At 45.4% G+C, this 20,689-nt stretch overlaps 1 protein-coding gene across 2 annotated transcripts; it reads right to left on the bottom strand.

Moving 5' to 3' along the window:
• Positions 1-862: 862 nt before the first annotated feature.
• On the bottom strand, positions 863-18,969 carry ELK4 (ETS transcription factor ELK4). 2 transcript variants are annotated; one of them, XM_015884939.3, is made up of 5 exons: positions 18,735-18,969; positions 11,878-12,093; positions 10,169-11,095; positions 9,105-9,221; positions 863-8,528 (listed from the first exon to the last, which is right to left on the bottom strand). In XM_015884939.3, the coding sequence occupies exons 2-5, from the start codon at positions 12,082-12,084 to the stop codon at positions 8,430-8,432; spliced, it is 1,350 nt and encodes a 449-aa protein (XP_015740425.2). In that variant the 5' UTR covers positions 12,085-12,093; positions 18,735-18,969; the 3' UTR covers positions 863-8,429. The 2 variants fall into 2 exon arrangements, with proteins under 2 accessions (XP_015740425.2, XP_085383250.1); XM_085527124.1 differs by lacking the exon at positions 18,735-18,969 and adding an exon at positions 13,144-13,253 and having other exon boundaries at positions 6,762-8,528.
• Positions 18,970-20,689: the final 1,720 nt, after the last annotated feature.

A 20,689-nucleotide genomic window follows, 5' to 3' on the forward strand; every position in this document is an offset into this window, starting at 1 on the left:
CCCTCAGGGGGCCAGGACCATCTGCTAGCACCTCCAACAGTTCTGCTCTCATCTTTAGACTAAATCTATCAGCTGCTAAGCCTTGCTTGGAGAAATAGGAAGTCTAAGCAACAGCTCTTACCTTCCATCACTGTAGAAACCCTCATTGAAGGGAAGACCTGCTGACCTGCCTTTAACTCATTGATTCCCAGAGCAGTAATTCTTCTCTGGAGCCACAGGATGTCACTGTTACTCTCCTTGAGAGAGCTGGGATGAAAAAGAAGGGGTGAACTACAAGGAGGAAAAGAAAATAATCTGTCCTTAATTAAGCTCCTCCTACTATGAGAACATTCTCTCCATTGCAGGAGAGGAAACGAGCGTGAAACAATAAACTGAGAAAGTCTGTTTTGAAAAACATCCATGTAGATACACATACATCAGCCCAAGTGCTGTCAGCTAATTGGAAAAAGAAGTACCTAATTGTGTCTTTGCAGATGGGTGATAACTAGGATAAATGCTACTTCTAGAGCAGTGTTTCTTTTGGTTAAGGTGTGCTTTGCAATTCATCTTCCAACTTTGCCTTTAGCACTACATAAAGAAAGCAGCCACTCACCAAAAGGAGACCTTCATTCATCAGGAGGTGCAGGCAGCTGATCTGGCCCACATTGAACACAGCACTGCAAAGCTGGCATCCATCTGCATTCAAGCAAAACGTGAGGGATCCTTTGCCTCTGTGAACAAGACAGGTTAGCTCAAGGTCCGACCAACTCTCTCATTAGCACAGTCATTAATTAGCACAGAGCAGGTTGCCCCACAGCTGCCACTTTCAGTTTCCTCCACTGTAAAAAAAAACCAAACCAAACAGCCAAAAAAGATCAGGAAGTTTGTTAAAAATATTTATTTAAAAAAATACAATTGTTTTGCATGTCTGGTTGCACATAACTATTAACATATGATTGACTTGAATAATTTGCTACAATGCTTTTTCTTTTTAAAGCCAGCTTGCATTATACAAAGCAAATCTCTCTGTCAGTTCTTACATAAAATAGTTTTCTTTAACTATTCCCACCCTATTTAAAAAAAAAAAAAGATTGCAATACATGGATTATTTTTTTTTCCTTTTTTTTTTTCTTTTTTTTTTTGCACAAAATATCGAAGCAATAGAAAAAAAGTCACCTGATTCCTCAGGAAAGACCTTCATTATGTTTGAATAGAAACTGCCAATACGCCGCTCATTAAAAGCAGCACGAGTCGCTTTGAAGTCATTACAGTGCACTTCCTCCAAACCACGTTTTGCATCTCAGTACTTCGCCCTCCAAACCTGAAATGTGCTCAAAGAACTGCATATGTACAAGAATTAAGTTGATCAGACTCTTATGTTTTCCCAACGTGGTATCGACACGCTGAAGGTCTTCCTAATATGTTACCTTGGAAGGTTAAATAAAAGCAAATTTAGTAACACTGAACAATTACTGAAAACTTTGGCTATTTATGTACTTGCATTACATACCAGCATTTTAGTTTTTAAACACAATGGCATTAAGATACTCTTATTATAAGGTATAATTAGAAAGACTGAGAAGCTACTCGCTCCCAACTCTTAACCAGAGCACCAAAGCAGTGCAAGGTTATCACTGTATCCAAAATCCAATCTAGGATAAGTCTCTAAGGTAGGAAGCATGTTTGCTATGATGTTACTTTGCCTCTTGACTTGGCAATAGACACGTGTATCCAATACAATTCTGTTCTGGAAAGAGTAACTGAAAGCTTCATCTGCTGACCTTGTATCATTTTTACCGCTGATGTTTCTACTAAATTACATGAAAATAAGAAAGAAACCACTTACAGAGTTAGTTGATGTGGTTGTCTCCTCCATCTGGCCCAAGCAGAAGAGTCAGAGCTGCAGGAGCACAAAAAATACTGCAGGCTTCACTGTGCTCATCTACACAGAGCCCAGATTAACCTGAAAAAACCCTCGAGGAGCAGCACTAAAGGCATCTGAAAAATCACTTTCCAAAACAGATGTGCACTTGAAAAAGAAACAGAACAACTGCCAACCATCACCATTGCTGATTTGGTCACTTAAAGTGTCCCCCATTCAGCTCTGATGTTTTCCTCCCTGGCTCCAGCTAAGCCACAGGCAGAAAGCTGCACGGAGCAGACCCTCAGCTGCCGTAACTCAGAGCATCTCTGCTGCAGCCAATGGACCTTTCCTGCTTTACAAGCTCGTTGCACACAAGTCTGCCATCAGCTTGCTCTGTGTTCTCAGCAGTCCCAAGCCAAAGCCTCATGCTGGTTACCTCCCCTGTTCAGTCACTGCAGCCTCAGATTGATTCCAGCTGTCCTAATATGCATTAGAGGAGGAGACAACCACTATCTTTACTGTGTGTGTCGCATGAACTTTCCTATTTATTCCATCTCTGCTATTAAGAATACACTTCTCAGCTATAAAAACAGAGGGGTTGGGGGAGATAAGCATTAAATGTGCTACTGTACTTATCACAAAACACTGTGACGTACATAAGGCCATCTGGTAACACTGCAACAGAATACAAACAAGATTCTCAAAGGGAGTTTTAGAATACTTTGTTGTTTGTTTTCTTTTAAACCACAATGAATAATCTCAACCCTGTTCACGGAGAATTAACGTTAAAAACTACTACATCGTCTATATAAAACTCTGTGCAACTGAACAACAGCAGAACAAAAAGTCAACGCAATTCTCTCTAAAGCAGTTCCAAAGCCTGAAGAGTTAAGACATGCCAGCCAAAAAAACAAACCAACCCCACAACACAACTCAAGGAGCCCAGAGCACACCCAGGTATTGTACACACAGCACACACCAGGATCCATGCAGAGCCCATCCTGGCCACCTTCCTGTGTTCCAGAAAATAAGGAAAGGAAAAAAAGAAAACAAAATAGAAACAGCTTCCAGTTATAAGTACAGCACTGCTGCACGTACTGCTCAAGGATATGGGCTCCAAGCAGTGCTTCCCAACCTCCCTGCACTGCTTGCAGTTCGTTCTGTGTCTCCATTACAAGCCCCCTGCTTTCCAAACGCTGCCAATTACACCATCTCAACAGAGAAATCTTATGAAAAAGGGGGGAAAAAAGACAAAAAGCCCTAATTTTTGTTCCAAAACTGTTCCAAAGATACATTTAAAGACACTTCCCAGGAAGATTTGCCATACAACAACGCCAAAGATGCATTTATAAGTAACCTTATGGCAATCCTTAGCCCACGCTGCAGTACAGCCTGAGTGCTTACAATACAAATAGACAGGCCCCAAAAAGCCTCATCAGCACGTGCAAAAGGTTTTTAAAGTGGCAACTGCAGGGTTTGCTCTGAGTGTACAAACCTGGAAGCTGTGCTGCATCCTGAACACGCGTCCCCTGCAAGTGAATAGGTGTGCACATGTATGTTTGTATAGAGAGAGCTGTTCAGCCTCAGCGGAACAATGCATAGAGGAAACAAGCTGTACAAGTTTGCTTTCTTAATTAGATGCCTGCAACGGGCTCTGCAATTAAAGTCTTCTACGACGTTCTCTGGAAGGGGAGGGGAAATGAAAATCAATTCTAATCAGTTCTACTGCATTTGGTAGAATCATTTATGTGGATCGGACGCCTTGCTGTCTGAAAAGGGAAACACGTGAGCATGCACATCCAAGCAGAAGCATGGGGCCCTGCCCTGCTTTCTTATGGCGCAGGTCACTTCTTTAGGGGAGGGGGGGGAACAAACAGAACAAAACAAGGATGATGACCATCAGTGAAGTCAAGCAGAACCTCCTGCAGAGCCCATATGCTTTGCTCACTTCAAGTGGAACGCGGCGCCCGCAGATGTCAATCCAGGCAAAAGCCTTTGGCAGTAACAGCCCCAAAGAGCCGTGTAAAACAACTGTCACCACGCTTTATCTTTTAATCTTCATCTGACAGCCTCTGATTTCAGCAGATCGACTTTAGCACGGCACATATTCACCACCACTCAACGTGATGGCAGTCGCCAAAGGCTTCGCATTAAGCAGATTTGCTAACACTGTTCAGACTTTAACAGCAGCCATTGCCAATTACTGCTTAATTAAACTCAAATCAAGCCACAAACAAATTCCCGTTTAGACAAGAGGCACCCCAAATAGCTTTGTAAGCTACACGACTGCAATTTTAATGCATTTTCAATCGATCTGCTGAGCATAAATCCCATGGGGCTCCACAAATGGTCAGATCAAATACACCACCCATACCCAGGACCAGAAGGTAGATCTATTTCCTACACAGGAGAATAATATTACAGACACCCCAAAACTCACACATTGAGTTTCAAAGCATCTGGCCATTCTGATAACGTCCCTTAACTACTGCTGTAGTTTATTCCATAGCTGACAATACCAAGATTTCCTCTTGGTGCAACACTGAGATGTGCCTTGTAAACAAACACGCATTCAAAATGGAAGAGGTTAAGTGGTAGAGTAAAATATGAGTACATACAACAAATAAAGAGCTATAAAATAGTAGTAAAAAGTAACTAAGAGATACACCAATAAACCACGGGTGGCCAAGAGTTCTATGGGCTCCGAATGGAGCAGAACTCAGAATCAGAGCTGCCTGGGTGTGCCAGCTCTGCCACCCAGCACTAAGCTGCTGTAATTCTTGCACCCAAGCTGAAGTCATTGGGGGGGATCTGACATTGCACAGCACTGACATCTTGAAAAGCTTTGTGCTGGAAGATATGCACATAAACAGCCCTCGCTGTGGTTAAAATGAACACTATGAAGATAAAACAAGAAGAATCTATCTGTTAGATATCCAAGGCCTGAAAAACTAGTGGGAGAAACTATCCCAAACAAACTACTCAAACAGCCAAAGCCTTTCCTGTGCTAACACACACTCCATTCTAGCAAGGATATGGATACCAAAAGCCTTGGGACGCTCTGAAGGAACACAATGAACTCCCAAACTTGAGGGATTTCATCACTTCCTGACCTAGTGCAGAATGCAACGTGAACGTGCCAAAGGCAGTGCATAGGAACTACATTCAGCCACCACTGCTGAAGATCGACTCCTGAAATGAGGTTCTGGGATTCCACTCTGTTAAAGAAAAAGCTTTTTTCCACCACCCTCATCACTGGGATCACGTCCTCTGAGAACAGGAAGATGGAACAGGGTGTTGTATAACCGTAGGGTATCAGCAGAACAATTCTGCTTTCCATGGATTGTCTGCTTGCAGCACGTGTTGCTTAGTGGCATCCTGATGGTTCAGGTTCTCATAAAAGACAGACATAGCACAGACAGCAGCAGCACAAGCTTTGCAACTCTGCAGTACTATTATACAGCAGCAGTGACATTAAAAAGAGATTCCCAGAAGCAAGACAGATGTTCAGCTTCCATGCTCATCCAGTCTAATTCTACCACCACCTATGAATTAACCAATGCAAATACTATCAAAGCATTCAACAATACCACAGTTACTTCAGCAACGTGAACTGCAATGTAACACAACGTTTCTGTAATGCTGCACTATTTTTTTAAACCAACATGGTACTATACCCATATTACAAACTGCTAACGTGATAATTAAAGAAGAGCCTATACTAACCCCACCTTCCCTACACTAAAAACAAGTTGCAATGAGCTGCAAACTGCTCCTGAAGCGAGCCAGTAGAGCACCAGCAAGTCACATCACCGAGCTCCAAGGAATGTGATCCAAAAAAGCTGGCAGTTCTATGCTTATTAATAAACGCCTGCTTAATGAGGCAGCATATATACAAGACAGTATTATCTTAAGTGACCTGAAGTGGGGAAAACATGAGAGCAAGCCTCCCTCCCACCTCCCTGTGCCCAGTCTTACTGTTTGCTTTCCCAACTGCCTCCTGAGATTACAACCCCATTGGGGACTCTTGTTTTCCAAGGCAGGTGCCTAAGCAAAAGTAATCACCTTCTCACTTTGCCTGTCAGGAAGTTGGACACCACCATGCTGAAATATAGAGAGGCTGCACTTTCATAGCAACTTCCCCTAAGAAGGTATTCCTGAAGGTGAGCGTGCATCTCACAGCTATGGCAGTGCAATCTGCTGCAGCAACTTGGAGAACAGCATGAAACTAGGCCAAGCAAAACTGACAAGCTCTATTAGTTAGCATTTGGTTCTCTTGCATATCTATGCTGAAAGTGATACAGTTTACAAAAGAATTAAGTGCATGTGTGCACATACACAACTTTTAAACTAAAACTTGGCTTTTCTCCATAGGGGACAAGGAAAGGGAAGCAATTAAATTGCGAGTCTTTAGTGCTCATTAGTTATTTTTAAACTCTAATCCTAGTCTGCAACGTTGCTCTCAAATCCACACACACATTGGGCATAAAATTGGCCAACCTAAAACAACCATTAAAAGTGCTGCTATTTATATATAGCTATATATATTTTCTAGAGCAAACTCATAAGCTATCATGCAAACCAGAAAATTCCACATGCCTGCTCTTAATTATAAATCTGCAGGTTTCTCTCTGCATTTAAAAAAAAAAGAAAAAAGAAAAAAAGTCAATATTGCACATTGTCATTTTAAGAGCCACCGGCACAGGAACTTCATCCTGTATCTGCTGATGTCTAAACACAAAGCAGTGTTGCTCCTCCAATGAAACTCAACAGGAAGACAGTTCACTATATGAGCTCACTCCCTGCTACCTGCACCTGAAACAGGCACGTTCTTTTCTCCCACTTAGCAAAGGACTTTCTGGATGTACAATGCCCAAAAAGCAACCCCATGACACCCACTCACGTCGAGGGTGCTGTATTAGAAACGTACAAAGTGGTTTATTCAATGCTAGAATCTATAGAGAACGTCACTGCAGTAAATTAAGTCCTGGGTATTGTCATACGTATGTTTTAAAGTGAGTTCGGTCTGCAAAAGAGGCAAAAGGAAAACTGTGGTAAGCCTGAGCTCACCATTTCCCCATCAAACAGGTGCAAGAAACACACTGCCAGCTCCTCGTGCTGTTAAGGTACAACCTTCCTCTGCTCATTAAAGCTTCCCAGCCAACCAGTGGGGGATACCAAAGGAAGGAGACGGCCTCCATCTGTTTCCTAGAAGGTTATTATATGAAGATTATCTTACATCACTCAGCTCAATGTGAGTGGCAAACAGAAGTTGCTGCCTGACAGCAGATGCCCCGAAGAGGAAGGGCACAGAGTGAGACATCCCAAGTCCCTCTTCTTTCATTTCCTCCGTTCTCTTTAAAGGCCTCCTGAGGTTTAAAAATCTAATTAAAAATTTCATCAGTGTTTCAAATGGCTCTGGAAACTTGTATCAATTCACACACACACACACGGCCACCAAGGAAAGAAAAGCAAGTGCAAATTTACAGTGAGGTGGATACACCGTGGTACCTCTCTCAGCTAGCGGTGCATATTAAGCCTAACTTTTTCAGGGTCTGAGTGCTTCCTCGAGTAATAACAAAGAAAACCCAATAGATTTAAAGCCAAACTCGAGATAAGAGCTGGGAAAAAGCTTCTCCACTTCAAACTGTGGGAATAAAACACTCAGACATCAGTGTTCTCACCCACCGCTTGGGGCTTAAAATGCAGCATCAGGCAGCAACCTCATGTCACAGATCAACCATCAACACCTCATGTAAAATCCACCATTCTGCTCATCTTTTAGCAGTGAGATTACAGGTCTTCTGGCACAAGAAATGTTTGGACTTCAGCATTCAAACCTTCTGAGAAGTGAAAAGAACTGATCCCACCATTTGTTTGTCTCCAGGCTTTGCCCCCTTGCTGAAGGAGGGCTCGGAAGCATCCAGGAGCCAAGCAATGCAAGGCTGGGCTGTCTGCATTGCAGTGTCATTGAGAAATTGTCCACATCTCAGTAACACAATCATAAGAATATGCCTTGAAAAATTTCTACCTGCAAAGAGACAAGAGGTTTTTACAGCAGATAAGATGCGGGCTGTTTTGCTGCTGCAGAAGTTATCAGGCCCCAAGGCAAAGCTGAGTGCACACACACACTCCCTTTCCCAAGCATTTCCTGGAATGCCAGCTTTGATCGTGATTGAATTTCTTCTTGCCAAGCACAGGAAGCAGAAGAACAGAGGTTTTCCAAGAGTCACAGAGAAACAACTTCTCTGATACTATATACTGCAAACAGTGCAGACTCAGTTACTGCAACACCAATTGAAACTCCCTTTCACCATAGTGAAGTCTTCCAACCAAGGAGGGAAGAGAAGAGACCGGAGCTTCAGCTCCTATTAAGGCATTTGCATAAACATTACCAATCTGGGTCTTCAAAAAACAGGAATTTTGCAAAAAAAGGCATTTTTTTTTAATCTGGGAATGGCAAAAACTATGACTGCTGATCATTTCTGTGGAATTATAAATTGCTCTTTTTAAAAAAAACGTGGTTAAATATAAGTGTCATCTCTTTTCCTTGCTTGCCAATATGTCCTTTCCATGAGTTCATGTGCTATGTCTTCTGCAGATCAGGGGAAAACGGGCCAGGGGTAGAGGGTCCATCCAGTCCAGACAGCGTGAATGGGCCGTGACTGTTCAGCACTGATGGAAACTAAGAGACAAAACAAAAGTGGTTGAGAAAAGGGATTTTAATTCAATGTTCCTCTCTAACCCTGCATCAAGAAGCTCCCCAGGAAACAAAGAAAAAAAAAACCCTTTCAAAGATTCTTCCTGTCTTCCATCAAGTAATTACTTTTTAAATGCCACCACACCACAGATTGCACAACCCCAGCTACTGGAGGGACACAGCCTGCAGCCTCCGCACTGAGCACTGCCTATGCCTTAAACTAGTGATATCACAATAAAATGACTTTATGCAGCTTGTTGAGAAACAATGTCCTACATTGTTCTTCAATTATTAGCAGAGAAAAGGCTATCGGGTACCAAAAAACCCCTTTGAATTAAAGGAAACTTTTTAGCACTTCAGACTTGGAAAGACTGAGCAACCAAAGTTTCATGACGTATCATGAAATGCCTACTACTTAACTGCCTCACCTTATTAAAGAGTAAATATTACTGCCCAAACTTGCCATCAGATTCTTGGGCTAACAGATCCATACAGGTCTTCTGAGGAAAGCAGACAAGCATGGCTCAAAGGGAGAGATGGGCTCAACTTGCTGGAACTTACCTGAAAGAGCGTATTAGCACCTTGCAACCTTGCAGGACTGAGAGGAGCAACTGGGCTGAGGGTACTCCAGAAATGAATACTGGAGAGCAAGGGACTTGGGGTCAGCAAGATGGGAGTCTGCAAAACACACAAAGACAGTCAGTCGTGTGGAAGCTGGACTTGGAATAACACACTGCATATGGAAATCTGGCTGCAGTAATCCAGCTCCTCCAGCTGCAGAGGGCTGGATCCCATTTTAAGAACTCCCATTCTCTCCTTCTGCCTCCTCCCACCTCCTCCTCTTCCCTTCAAACCCTACAACAGCAGCCATCAGTTCTCCCTCCCCTTTCTTAGAGACTGGTCCTCCTCTCCCAGCAGCTGCCAAATGCCTTCTCCTGTAATTCATACACCTGCAAGTGACTTTGGTGAACTGAGCTTATGAATTTAAAATGAGCAGACAGAGGGCACACACGGACTGAGTGACATGGGGGACGTAAGCTACAACAAAAGAAATGCACACCCAGCTTCTGAATGCTCTGGATGTTCCAGGTTTACCAGCCAAACACTTGGAAGGGCTCCAAAAGTGCAATTGCACTTGGTTTTTTTTTTAATCCTATCTTCAGCCATTTCAATTTTCTATCAGCAGTTTCCCTGCAGTTTAACTCCAATTTATTACAGGAAGGAGATTAAATGTATACAGTACAATACAACGGCATAGTTGGATTCAGTTCTCTTCCAAATTTTCCATGAGGAATGAATGCTTTCCTTTCCCACGCGCTGAGAACAACCAAATTATGCAGCCATTGTTATCACCGCATTAAGTCACATTATTCAGGTTTTAATGGCTACTAAATCAAGTGAAAGAAGACTGCTGAACACATACCTCAGTGTTACCTGTTTTGAAAGGGATTTCAGAATCAACCTGAAATGCTTTGGAAATAAATTCAGTGTCATTCTGGAGCATTTACAAAGGATCCTTAAAGTGCTGGTTTGGTTCATCTGCCCTCCCTTACTGCCTTATAGTGTAACACAATCACTGCTGTTACTTATAAAAAGAAAGGGAGGTGAGGTGGGAATTGGGTTACCTGGGAGAAAAGTGCTGGAGTAAGAGAAGCAGTGGGGAGGGAAGGGCTCAGTATTCCCAATGGACTTGGATCACTGCCTGTAATGACGAGAGTAGGAGCCAACTCCAGCCCTTTGGGTTTTTTAGATCTGGAGAGGTGATTGGCAAATTCCTTCTCCAGCACAGATGAATCCTGCTCTTTGGGCTCTGGGGATTGATGCTGAAGGCTCTGAGCCTGCTCCAGCTGCTGAGAAGCCACTGATTCTATGTCCGTGTCAATGTCCAGGTCAGGATTAGAACTCAGGGGCGGCGATGGGGGGGTGGAAGGAACTTGCAGAACAGGAGAAACAGAAGATACGGGTGGAGTTGGGGTAAAGCTGGTGGTCAAGTTTGGCAAAGGCGCCGGAGCTTCAGGGATGGTTAATTTTGGGAGAACAAGAGTCTCCAAGGTCTGCAGAGTTTCTTCTGATGCTGCCACGGGAAGAGAGGATGCAGTTGAGGTGGCAGAAGCAGTGGATGTAGCAGAGACCGTTGAAGTGGTGACGATCAGGGGGACGGACGAAGGCTTTTTGGAGGGCATGGTGACAAACTTGATGACAGACGGCGTCGGATCCTGAGCAGCTTTCTTCTCTGTCAGTTTCTCAGCTGGATTCTCAATCTTGATGGACCTGAAGAGTTTCACATTGGAAGAGTTCAGGGAGTTCAGCGTAAAAGAGGAGTATAAGCCTGAGTGGATGTAGTCGTTGCGGCTGGAGGATTTAGCACACGACTGAGACTTCTCCTTCCCGCAGCTTTCCACGTCCTTTGGAGCACTGCTAACCTCTGCAAAGCTGGTCAGGTCGGGTTCTCCTTCTATCCGGCCCACGACAAGAGGATCCATTTTTAAGATCTCCGGATAAGAAACAAACTTGTACACAAACTTCTTACCGTTCACTTTTTTAATGATATTCTGTGGGTAAGAAGATAAGTATTTTTAGCCTTTCTTTAGATTCATTTTCCTGCTACAAACTCTGCCTAAAATAGACTGAGGAATTCAATAGTTTGTAATCTTTCAAACAGAAATACTTTCTTTTCCTTTGTTTTAAACACGCTGCATTCTTGCAATTCACAGACACAACAGGTGAGCTCAACCTGACCTCAGTGCACCAACAGCAACCCTAAATCAGCAGAGCAACTCTGTTTCAAATAGTTAAGAAGATCCTCTAGGAAACAAAGATACCACCACTGAAGTTAAGATCACCGCTCTGGGCACTGCAAGCATAATCTAAGAGGAGAACACACAGAATTAAGGCTTACAAGGTTTGTAGAATTGATGCCCGATACCTTATTCTTAATGAGATGATAATAAGCAGCTGAACTGTTCAACAGAACGTGGGCTTATCAGCTACTTCAATATCATAAAACCTCTGTCAAACTTGCTCCTCACTGGAATGCCACACACAATTTGGGTCACAGAGGATGTTTATTATACAGACATAAATTAAAGAGGAAAACATTTTGCATAAAGCCAATCCAGAACCTTATAAAACAACCACTGGGGAGGAACCGGGCATGAGGATAAATAAAAAGGGAAATAAAAACCTCTGAACTTAAGTCAGTGCACCTCACTTAATTCTTGAAGCCAGAAGTGACACCTACCCCCTTGAAGAGAATGAAAAAGGAAACAAAGCTCATTAGGCAGAAGCTGGTAAGATGGATAAGGATTTCAGGTGGATTTATGGACTTCGTTACCTTCACATAATAGTATCTGAGAGCACGGCTGAGTTTATCATAGTTCATGCTAGGCTTGTTCTTGCGGATTCCCCACAGCCTGGCCACCTCCTCTGCCTGCTGCAGTTTGAACTCCCCGTCATTGGAGGTCCAACAGATGATATTCTTGTTCTGAGGCTCTTTCAGGAGTTGGAGGAGGAACTGCCACAGGGTGATAGCACTGTCCATAGCAGTAAGCTGTAATGCAGAAAGGCAGAGAAAAGGCAACAGAGATTAGGAACGGTGCATCTTTCTGTGTCTCCCTAGAAGGAGGGTGAGGGCACAGAGATGTTATTTCCAAAGGCAGCAAGAGTAAAAATTATTAGTCACCAGTCGTGAAAGATGTTCCCTGCAGAACAGGGAGGCTGAGAGCCAACTGCTATCGTCTCCTCCCACATGTCAGTCCTTTTCACATGGGTTATATTTAGCCTCATTTAACTAAATCAGGTCATTTTGGGTAAGTTGCAATGAGTCATTACCCCCCTCCCCCCCCAAAAAAAAAACACACAACAAAAAGAAAACCACCCCAATTCTAAGCTGTCCCACGTTCACCCATTCTGTGTTGTACTGAGGAACAGCTCAGGTGCACCCAGGTAAAAATCAAACCATCTCCCCCCTCACCTCCTCCATTCCCACCCACCTGCAGCCTCCTCCTTCAGCTGCCTGAAGATATCACTGTAAAGAACAACCCAACCTTCCTTCAGTTCACATTGCTAATGTCCCTCCCATCCAACCCCTACCCTGCTCTCTAATCTTCCTTTTGCAATTTTCGTCTCTTTTTCTAAGAAATTAAGCAAAGAAGAAAAGAAGCAAATACAATTTCAAGCATTGCTTTGGCTTTTCTCTTGATATTTTCTCATACACATCAGTTTGTAAGGCTGAGGTCTTTTAGGACCAGTGTTATTCCAGCACTGCAGGTGGGGATGTAGTCAGCAGTGAAGGGAGGTCATTCCCTGCCTATATGAGGTGGTACTTCCACCAAGATTTAAGTGTAACACCAATAATCCTGTCCATACAAAGGAATTATAAACCAGGCTGTGAATTAAAACAGATAAAATGATATTAATGCAATATCCCATATGGATCCTCTTATCCCACAACACACAGCTTCTCTCCATACGGCCTAAACTTCTTCCAACGTAACAAAAGCAAACACGGCTGCACTGCAATAAGAGCCTTCCCATAGAACCATGCTGGATGTGCGCCCTCCTAGATATCCCCCTGCCCCAACCCTTGATAAAGGCCAACCTAAATGGCACAGGGGCTCCTGTTTGAGTGAGTGCAGCTCCAGACACCAAGTGCTGTTGGTAGGAGGAGGCTCTGAAGGTTCACGGCCCCTGCAAGGACTCGTGCTTGTGTTGTCGAGGTCCACACGCACACAGGGCTAAGTTTGAGATCCAGGCAGGACTGCCAGTTACCAAAGCCTTTATTCCAATCTCGTTACTGCCCAGCACTTAGCCAGCCCTAAATAAGGAAGAGAACAGTCTACATGTCAGAGCCTCAGAATCCAGTCAGCCCTGAAAAAGGATTAGTGCTGACAGTATACACAGGACCAAGCATTCCTATTTAAATCAGGTGCCCCGGGGCAGGTATTCTTTTGGGCAGAGCCCATTGCATTTAACCTATTTTCACAAATACCTGCCTGATGGCACACTGACATGACTCCACAGCAAGGTAACATTGATCAACTGGGTTCAATTGCTGCAATTACAGCCAACAATCTCAAAATGAAGGACACCCACACCATCTAGTTATGCTGGCCTAAGGTGCTTTCCTCGTTAATTACTGATGCTTACAGCTCTGTGCCTGCCCAAATTAATTGCTGAGAGCTCTATGAAGACAGCAGCTGCTTAGTGAGCCCTGCAGGGGCAGCAGGGAGCTGTGGGGCAAGGAATGGAGTTAAAGCCCTCCCTGCTTTCTGCTGTGTACTTTGCCAATGCTGTTTCCTATGGAGCATCACCAGCACAGCCTCATTATCCTGTCAGGATGATGCACACGCACGGGGTGTTGTGTAGACATAAGGACTTGATTCTACCATTCTACAGAGCTGTCAATAGCCGTGATAAGTGTTAACAGAGAAAGAGCAGGAAAATGAAGTCGAGTGATTATTCCCACGCTACGTTTAGCTGCTGCAGCTTCAAAGCCCATATAAGCAGCACTGCACCAAACAGCGCCGAGCGATGCAATGGGAGGTAATCACACAGAAATTAGATTAGCAGCAGAATCTCAGGGAGGCAAAGGCTTTTTCTCCTCCTAAAAACCTGTGATGATTGCATCCCTGAATTGAAATGCCGTGTAATTTTGGTGTGCTTCCCTTTAGCAAGAAGCACTTTACTGTCATTATCAGCACACTCCAACCTTACTGCAGTCACATCGTTGCCTGGCTCGTGGCTGGAGCAGAGCTGAGATGCACACAGCCAACACAACTGTGCTCTCACGGCACAAACAGCAGCACAGCACATGCCTGCATTGAACAGGAGAGATTTGTTACAAGCCATCTTCGGAGCAATGTGCCACGTTGTGCTCAGCAGCATCTACAACAACACCAGGCCTCCTGGGATGCAGGCACTGTGATCTCTGCATACAGCAAAGCTTAATGGCTGGAGGAATCCCCCTCCAGGGGCTACAGCAAACATCAGATGCATCCGGCTGCTACCAACACTCGTGGAGTCCCAGGTTGTAGCACTGTGTGCCATTCCTTCCACCATTTCATTAAGGATGCAGCACAGCATCATGCACGGCCAGGTTATGCTGCAGATGAACGCCCCTCTTCATTCATTCCTTATTGCACACACCTACAGGAAACAACAGGAGCGACACCTGAATGTATCCAGAAGCTCGTCCTGATTAGATATAAAGGGAAATAATAACCCTGCAACCAGGCTGAAGTGGGACAGGTGGGCAGGTACACCCTGCCCCTTTGGAGTAATATATCCATAGGAGAATGTGGTGCTAGGAACAAAGGCACGTGTAATTTAACTTCACTAAACTTGCTTTGATAGGGCACGAGAACACAAAGAACTGCTGCTTCTCCAGAAAGAAGTGGGATAAAGTGAAGCCAAACCAAAACATCACACGAGGTGCACAACTAAAAGCAGCACAGCCGCTCTGTGTGTGACTTTAGAGAACCCAAAGGATGCATTCAACATCGATTCCTCCTTCTGCAGCTGGGGCAGGAGGATGGGAACCCACCACCCCATTCTCACAATGCTGAGATGCTGCTCCTCGTGTGGCTCCTATGGAACACCTCAGCTTCTTCCAGATGTCATCAAGCTGCAGCACAGCTCCCAGCAGCAGAAAAAGCCTCCTCGTCTGATTGCTTTTCCTTTGAGATGAATGTGCTGATGATTACAAGCACAGCCTTTTAGTTGAAGGTTATTTTCCTTGCAAGAGTCCACGGAGAAGGGAAATGGTCTCATGCGAAAAGACAAAGAGGGAATTAGGCAGAGAGGCAACAGCACTGTTTATGACAACAGCCTTCCCACTTCTGCACCATTTGAGTGCGAGGAAAAAAATAGTTGCTAGAGGCAGAGGGCAGTTATACTTTGTAATGAGTATGCTAAAATAGAGCACTATTATTGTCTTGAGATCTTCTCCGACGCCTACAGATGACCCTTGAAGCACACAGAGGAGCTGACAGCATTTGGCTGCACTTTTCTAAGTAGGAGCGCTGCGAAGAGGAGCTTTTCTCGTGTTGCTGCAGCTCTGTTTGAGGCCTTGAGAAAGGTACAAAGCCTCACGTTTACATCAGAGCTGGGACACGAGATACGCATCTTTTCCAGCGACTTCTCATCCATCTACGCCACAATCCGGGTGATTACAGAGCCTCGGGGCTCCGCATCATTAGTGGCAGGCAGTGTGCAATTGCTGGGTGGCACAGCTTCCGAAGTGGCACAGGGCAATTCCATACTGTGGCCACACATTTACTCACCATTGCAGAACAACAACCTTCAGGTTCAGCCCCGAGGGAGGCAGCACCCAGAGGAGCTCCAGCAAAGCAGATCTATATCCCACCCCCCATCTTTGAGGTCTTCTGGCATGTTTCCTGCTTTTGAGTCAGCCCCGAGAACAGCTCGAGTAATCCTTCGCCTCGGCATGTTTCCTTATCAGCAGCTGCAGGCTGATGACTTCTGCAGATGGACTGATTACAGCAGTCGGGGCTGCAACCTCGTTAGAATCCCCCACGCAAGCAACGCACAGTGCAAAGGAAAAGGGAGGACCAAGCCATCACCTGCAGGCACTGACACCCATCCAGCTGCCCAGATATAGAAGCAGCATCTCCAAAGCTGAGCTGAGCAACAGCAGAACCACCTGGTGACAAGAGCCACAAAAGATGCTGCTCAAAGATTGCCAGCAACAAAAGCAGCACTGCGTATGTGTGCACCAACCACAACACACAGACGTTTGCCAGCAGAGAGCAGAACCTCTGCTCTCTGTTAACAAATAAGTCTAATATAGCAGCAGCATTAAGTTAGAGGTGGGCTTTGGGACCTCTGCCATGCAGCAAAGGAAGCCCTTGCACTGTGGCAGGAAGCTGCACTTGCTGCCTTGCTTTGCATGCACACAGACAGCAAAGCTGAGCTGCTCTGGTTGCATTGTACCATTCCCCAGTGTTTCTAATGGCTGAAGATGTGTAAACCGAAGGCACGTGCAGACAATAAACTCCCGTGCAACGTTGTGCAATGCTCTTGCACAGACACAGCCAGGAAAGCAAACAAACAAAGAAGCAATGCCAGATTAAAGGAGATCTCTGGAGGTCACAGGCCCAGGGTCTCCATCAGACAGGGTTAAACTCAAGGTAAGATCAGGCAGTTCATTGTCTGCAGCCAAAACAATAAGTAAAGAGCTGCTCTATTCCCCCAGCTCCTTTTATTGGAGTAAAAGGACCAGAGCTGTAACATCGCTGATGAAACATCTCATTAAGCAGCCAGCAACACACAATCAAGCAACAGTTTCATTAGTGCAGCACTTGAAATATCCCTTTTCCCAACAGGAGCTTTCAGGAAACACTTTCATATCGCTGGGAAAGCCATCCAGTTCCACTGTTACCTTCAGAACGTGATGCATTAGGATTCATTTCAGTGCATAGAGAACCAAAAGTCAGGTTCTCCTGCTGGGAACAGCACCCAGCCCTCATTGGGAACACAAAGGGGACCCTAAGATCCCCCTTAAGTCCTTCTGTCACTGCCTTGGTAGCTTCATTCCCAATCCCAAAGCTGCCATGTATAAGGGATTCACCTAAACCTGCACCTTGCCACATTGATGCCTCCAAACAAGGAAACCAAGGAGCGTTCAGACCACAAAAAAACCAGGCAAGAATAAGAAACAAACAGCAAGAAAACAACTCCAGGCTCCAACAGGTTGCAGCCCTCCCTTCAACCCTGGCAGGAAAAGCTCTAAGAGCAGGAAGCACTGGGAAGGAAGCACCAAAGGATGTCCTTTAGATAAGGGCTGCTTCCCTCACCTCATCCCTCTCCAAGTCCTATTTACTTCACCCAACTGCTGCGCTCCATGTCGCCTTGTCGGCTCAAAGCTGTGGGTTTAGGAGACATTAAGGAGGCAGAAAACATGTCGAGCTGTTTGTTTCAGCGCTGGTTTGTTCCATCATTTCACCTCCCATCTGTTAAACGACAGCTTCCCATCCTCACTGAGCATTTGCTGTGTGCTCAGGGCAAACAGAACGGCAAACTTAAAGCAACGCAGCTCCTGTGATTGGTTTCTATCACTGACGTGACTGGCTCTGAGTAAGCCACAGAAACACGTATTTCAACCCAAAAAAGCCTCTTTAAGTAGATTACACGCTCGCTTCCTCCTTATTTGCCACCACAACGGGCTGAAGGGGAATGTTTACCAACAGCAGATCCCATTGGTTTCAATAGCACCACACAACAGCATCCCCGCTGGGAAGGGCTGGGTGATGCTCAGACCCGAAACAACAGGTCCCATGCATCCAGCTGACCCTAACCTTATTACCGACAGGAAGCCTCGTTTTAAGATGGAAAAGCTTTCCTCTAATAATGTTTATAATACACTCAGCCCTGTTGCTATGATGATGGGAACGACTCCTCACTCCAAACAGGCTCCGAGACCCTAAAAATAAACAGGCGGGTCGAAATCACGACGGCGCAGTTTTGTTTGGGAGGGAGGATGTGCTGGTGCCATAGGAAAGAAAAGGAGGGGGGGAAGCAACGCTAATAACCCAACTCTGCATCCATATGGTTCTGCAGCTGCTGCTTTAAAAGCAAAGCAGCCAAGCTGTGTTGATGCTGTGTGCCCCCAATGGGGCAGGTTATAATGGAGTGGGATGGAAGATATCCGGCTGTACATAGGAGGTGAGCGTTGTGTAACTGGCCGGCTTGTAAACAGGAGTGTAAAATAAAGCCAAGCAGAGCGGTGGATTTGCATATATACATATAGTTTCTCTAAGGATTTCAAGCCCTATTGATGTGGGCAGCATCCGCCCAGATTGAAGGGAGAGGTGGAACAGAAGGGAAAGAAGGCAAGAAAACGGGGTGGGGGGGCAGGGGAAGGTGTAGAGGGGGGGGCAGGGGAATGGGGTGTAGAGGGGGGGGGGGTTAATATATATATAAGATTAAATAAGACCCCAAAACAAAGCAGAATGGGGTCGTATCCTCCTCCTTCCAACCCCATAGCACAGCATACAGCCAAATCTCCCACTTCCTGACCCCCCCCCTACCCCCATCTACTACCTGGTCGCCCCCTCAACTCAAGGCCGGGGCCTTAAAGCAACGACCCCCCCCTACATTAAGGCCGACCCCCCCCCTATATTCAGGCCTAACCCCCCCTATATTCGGGCCTACCCCATATTCAGCTCTTACCGAGGAGGATCCCCGTTCGTTGCGGGTCCCGTCGCTGCGGGCAGGTGCTGGGAACGGCCCCCCCAGCCACCCTTCATGACCGGGAACCCCCTCGGTGTGTCGAACACCGACCCCCCATCCCTATAAGGGAGGAACCGGGTTGAGAAGCGAAGGAGAAACCGGAGCTGATGGATGGAGGCGGAACGGGGAGCGGCGGAGCGTTACATGGCGGGACGCGCAACGCCAACCTCAATGCGATTGAGCCAACTCGGCCACCGTACGCCACACTTCCGCCCACGGCCCACGCTCCAATCGCCGAGCAGAGCGGGGGTGTTGTTGACCAATGGGAAAGAAGAGGTTCCGCCCACTTGCTGTAATGCATTATGGGTAATGTAGTCAGTGAGGCTTTATACACGCACAGGCCGCTCGCTGCCATGTGACCGGGCCGGGCCGAGCTGATAATGGGGTTTAATGGGACCGGGTTAGAACCGAAGTGATACGGGGCAGTGTAAGGCTGAAGGGAAGCGGTGGTTGAATGTAGAGATGAGTTTAAATGGCCGGGATAGCAGAGGGGGGATGGAGGTATCCTTAAAGGAGAAGGGCCATAGAGAGAAGCTGAAGGTGTAGCAGACATATATAGACATATATAGACAGCCCTATAGACAACCCTATAGACATCCCTATAGATGTCCCTATGGACAACCCTATAGACGTCCCTATGGATGTCCCTATAGACGACCCTATAGAAAACCCTATGGAAAACCCTATAGACAACCCTATAGACAAACCTATAGATGTCCCTATAGACATCCCTATAGATGTCCCTATGGACAACCCTATAGACGTCCCTATGGATGTCCCTATAGAAGACCCTATAGAAAACCCTATGGAAAACCCAATAGACAACCCTATAGACAAACCTATAGATGTCCCTATAGACATCCAAATAGACATCCCTATAGACAACCCTATAGACGTCCCTATAGACAACCCTATAGACATCCCTGTAGACATCCCTATAGACAACCCTATAGAAGTCCCTATACTTCCCTATAGAAGTCCCTATAGAAGTCCCTATAGACGTCCCTATAGACAACCCTATAGACAACCCTATAGATGTCCCTATAGGAGTCTCTATAGACAACCCTATAGGTGTCCCTATAGACAACTCTGTAGGTGTCCCTATAGACAGCCCTATAGACATCCCTATAGACAACCCTATAGACGTCCCTATAGACAACCCTATAGACGTCCCTATAGACATCCCTATAGACAACCCTATAGACGTCCCTATAGACACCCCATAGACATCCCTATAGACAACCTTATAGACATCCCTATAGAAGTCCCTATAGATGTCCCTATAGAAAACCCTATGGAAAACCCTATAGACAACCCTATAGACAAACCTATAGATGTCCCTATAGACATCCCTATAGATGTCCCTATGGACAACCCTATAGACGTCCCTATGGATGTCCCTATAGAAGACCCTATAGAAAACCCTATGGAAAACCCAATAGACAACCCTATAGACAAACCTATAGATGTCCCTATAGACATCCAAATAGACATCCCTATAGACAACCCTATAGACGTCCCTATAGATAACCCTATAGACGTCCCTATAGACAACCCTATAGACATCCCTGTAGACATCCCTATAGACAACCCTATAGAAGTCCCTATACGTCCCTATAGAAGTCCCTATAGAAGTCCCTATAGAAGTCCCTATAGACGTCCCTATAGACAACCCTATAGACAACCCTATAGATGTCCCTATAGGCGTCTCTATAGACAACCCTATGGGTGTCCCTATAGACAGCCCTATAGACATCCCTATAGACAACCCTATAGACGTCCCTATAGACGTCCCTATAGACGACCCTATAGAAAACCCTATGGAAAACCCAATAGACAACCCTATAGACAAACCTATAGATGTCCCTATAGACATCCAAATAGACATCCCTATA

The sequence above is a fragment of the Coturnix japonica genome, chromosome 38 (assembly GCF_054131305.1).
Source record: "Coturnix japonica strain WE chromosome 38, WE-NBRP24, whole genome shotgun sequence".
Taxonomy (NCBI): Eukaryota; Metazoa; Chordata; class Aves; order Galliformes; family Phasianidae; genus Coturnix; species Coturnix japonica.

Bases quoted from the DNA above. Each gene is read 5' to 3' on its own strand.
- ELK4 (XM_015884939.3), bottom strand. From the start codon at position 12,084: ATGGACAGTGCTATCACCCTGTGGCAGTTCCTCCTCCAACTCCTGAAA. The intron at 11,096-11,877 runs GTAACGAAGTCC...TCTTACCCACAG, and splicing joins TCAGATACTATTATGTGAAG to AATATCATTAAAAAAGTGAA. The intron at 9,222-10,168 runs GTAACCCAATTC...TGTGTTTTGCAG, and splicing joins CTCCAGCACTTTTCTCCCAG to ACTCCCATCTTGCTGACCCC.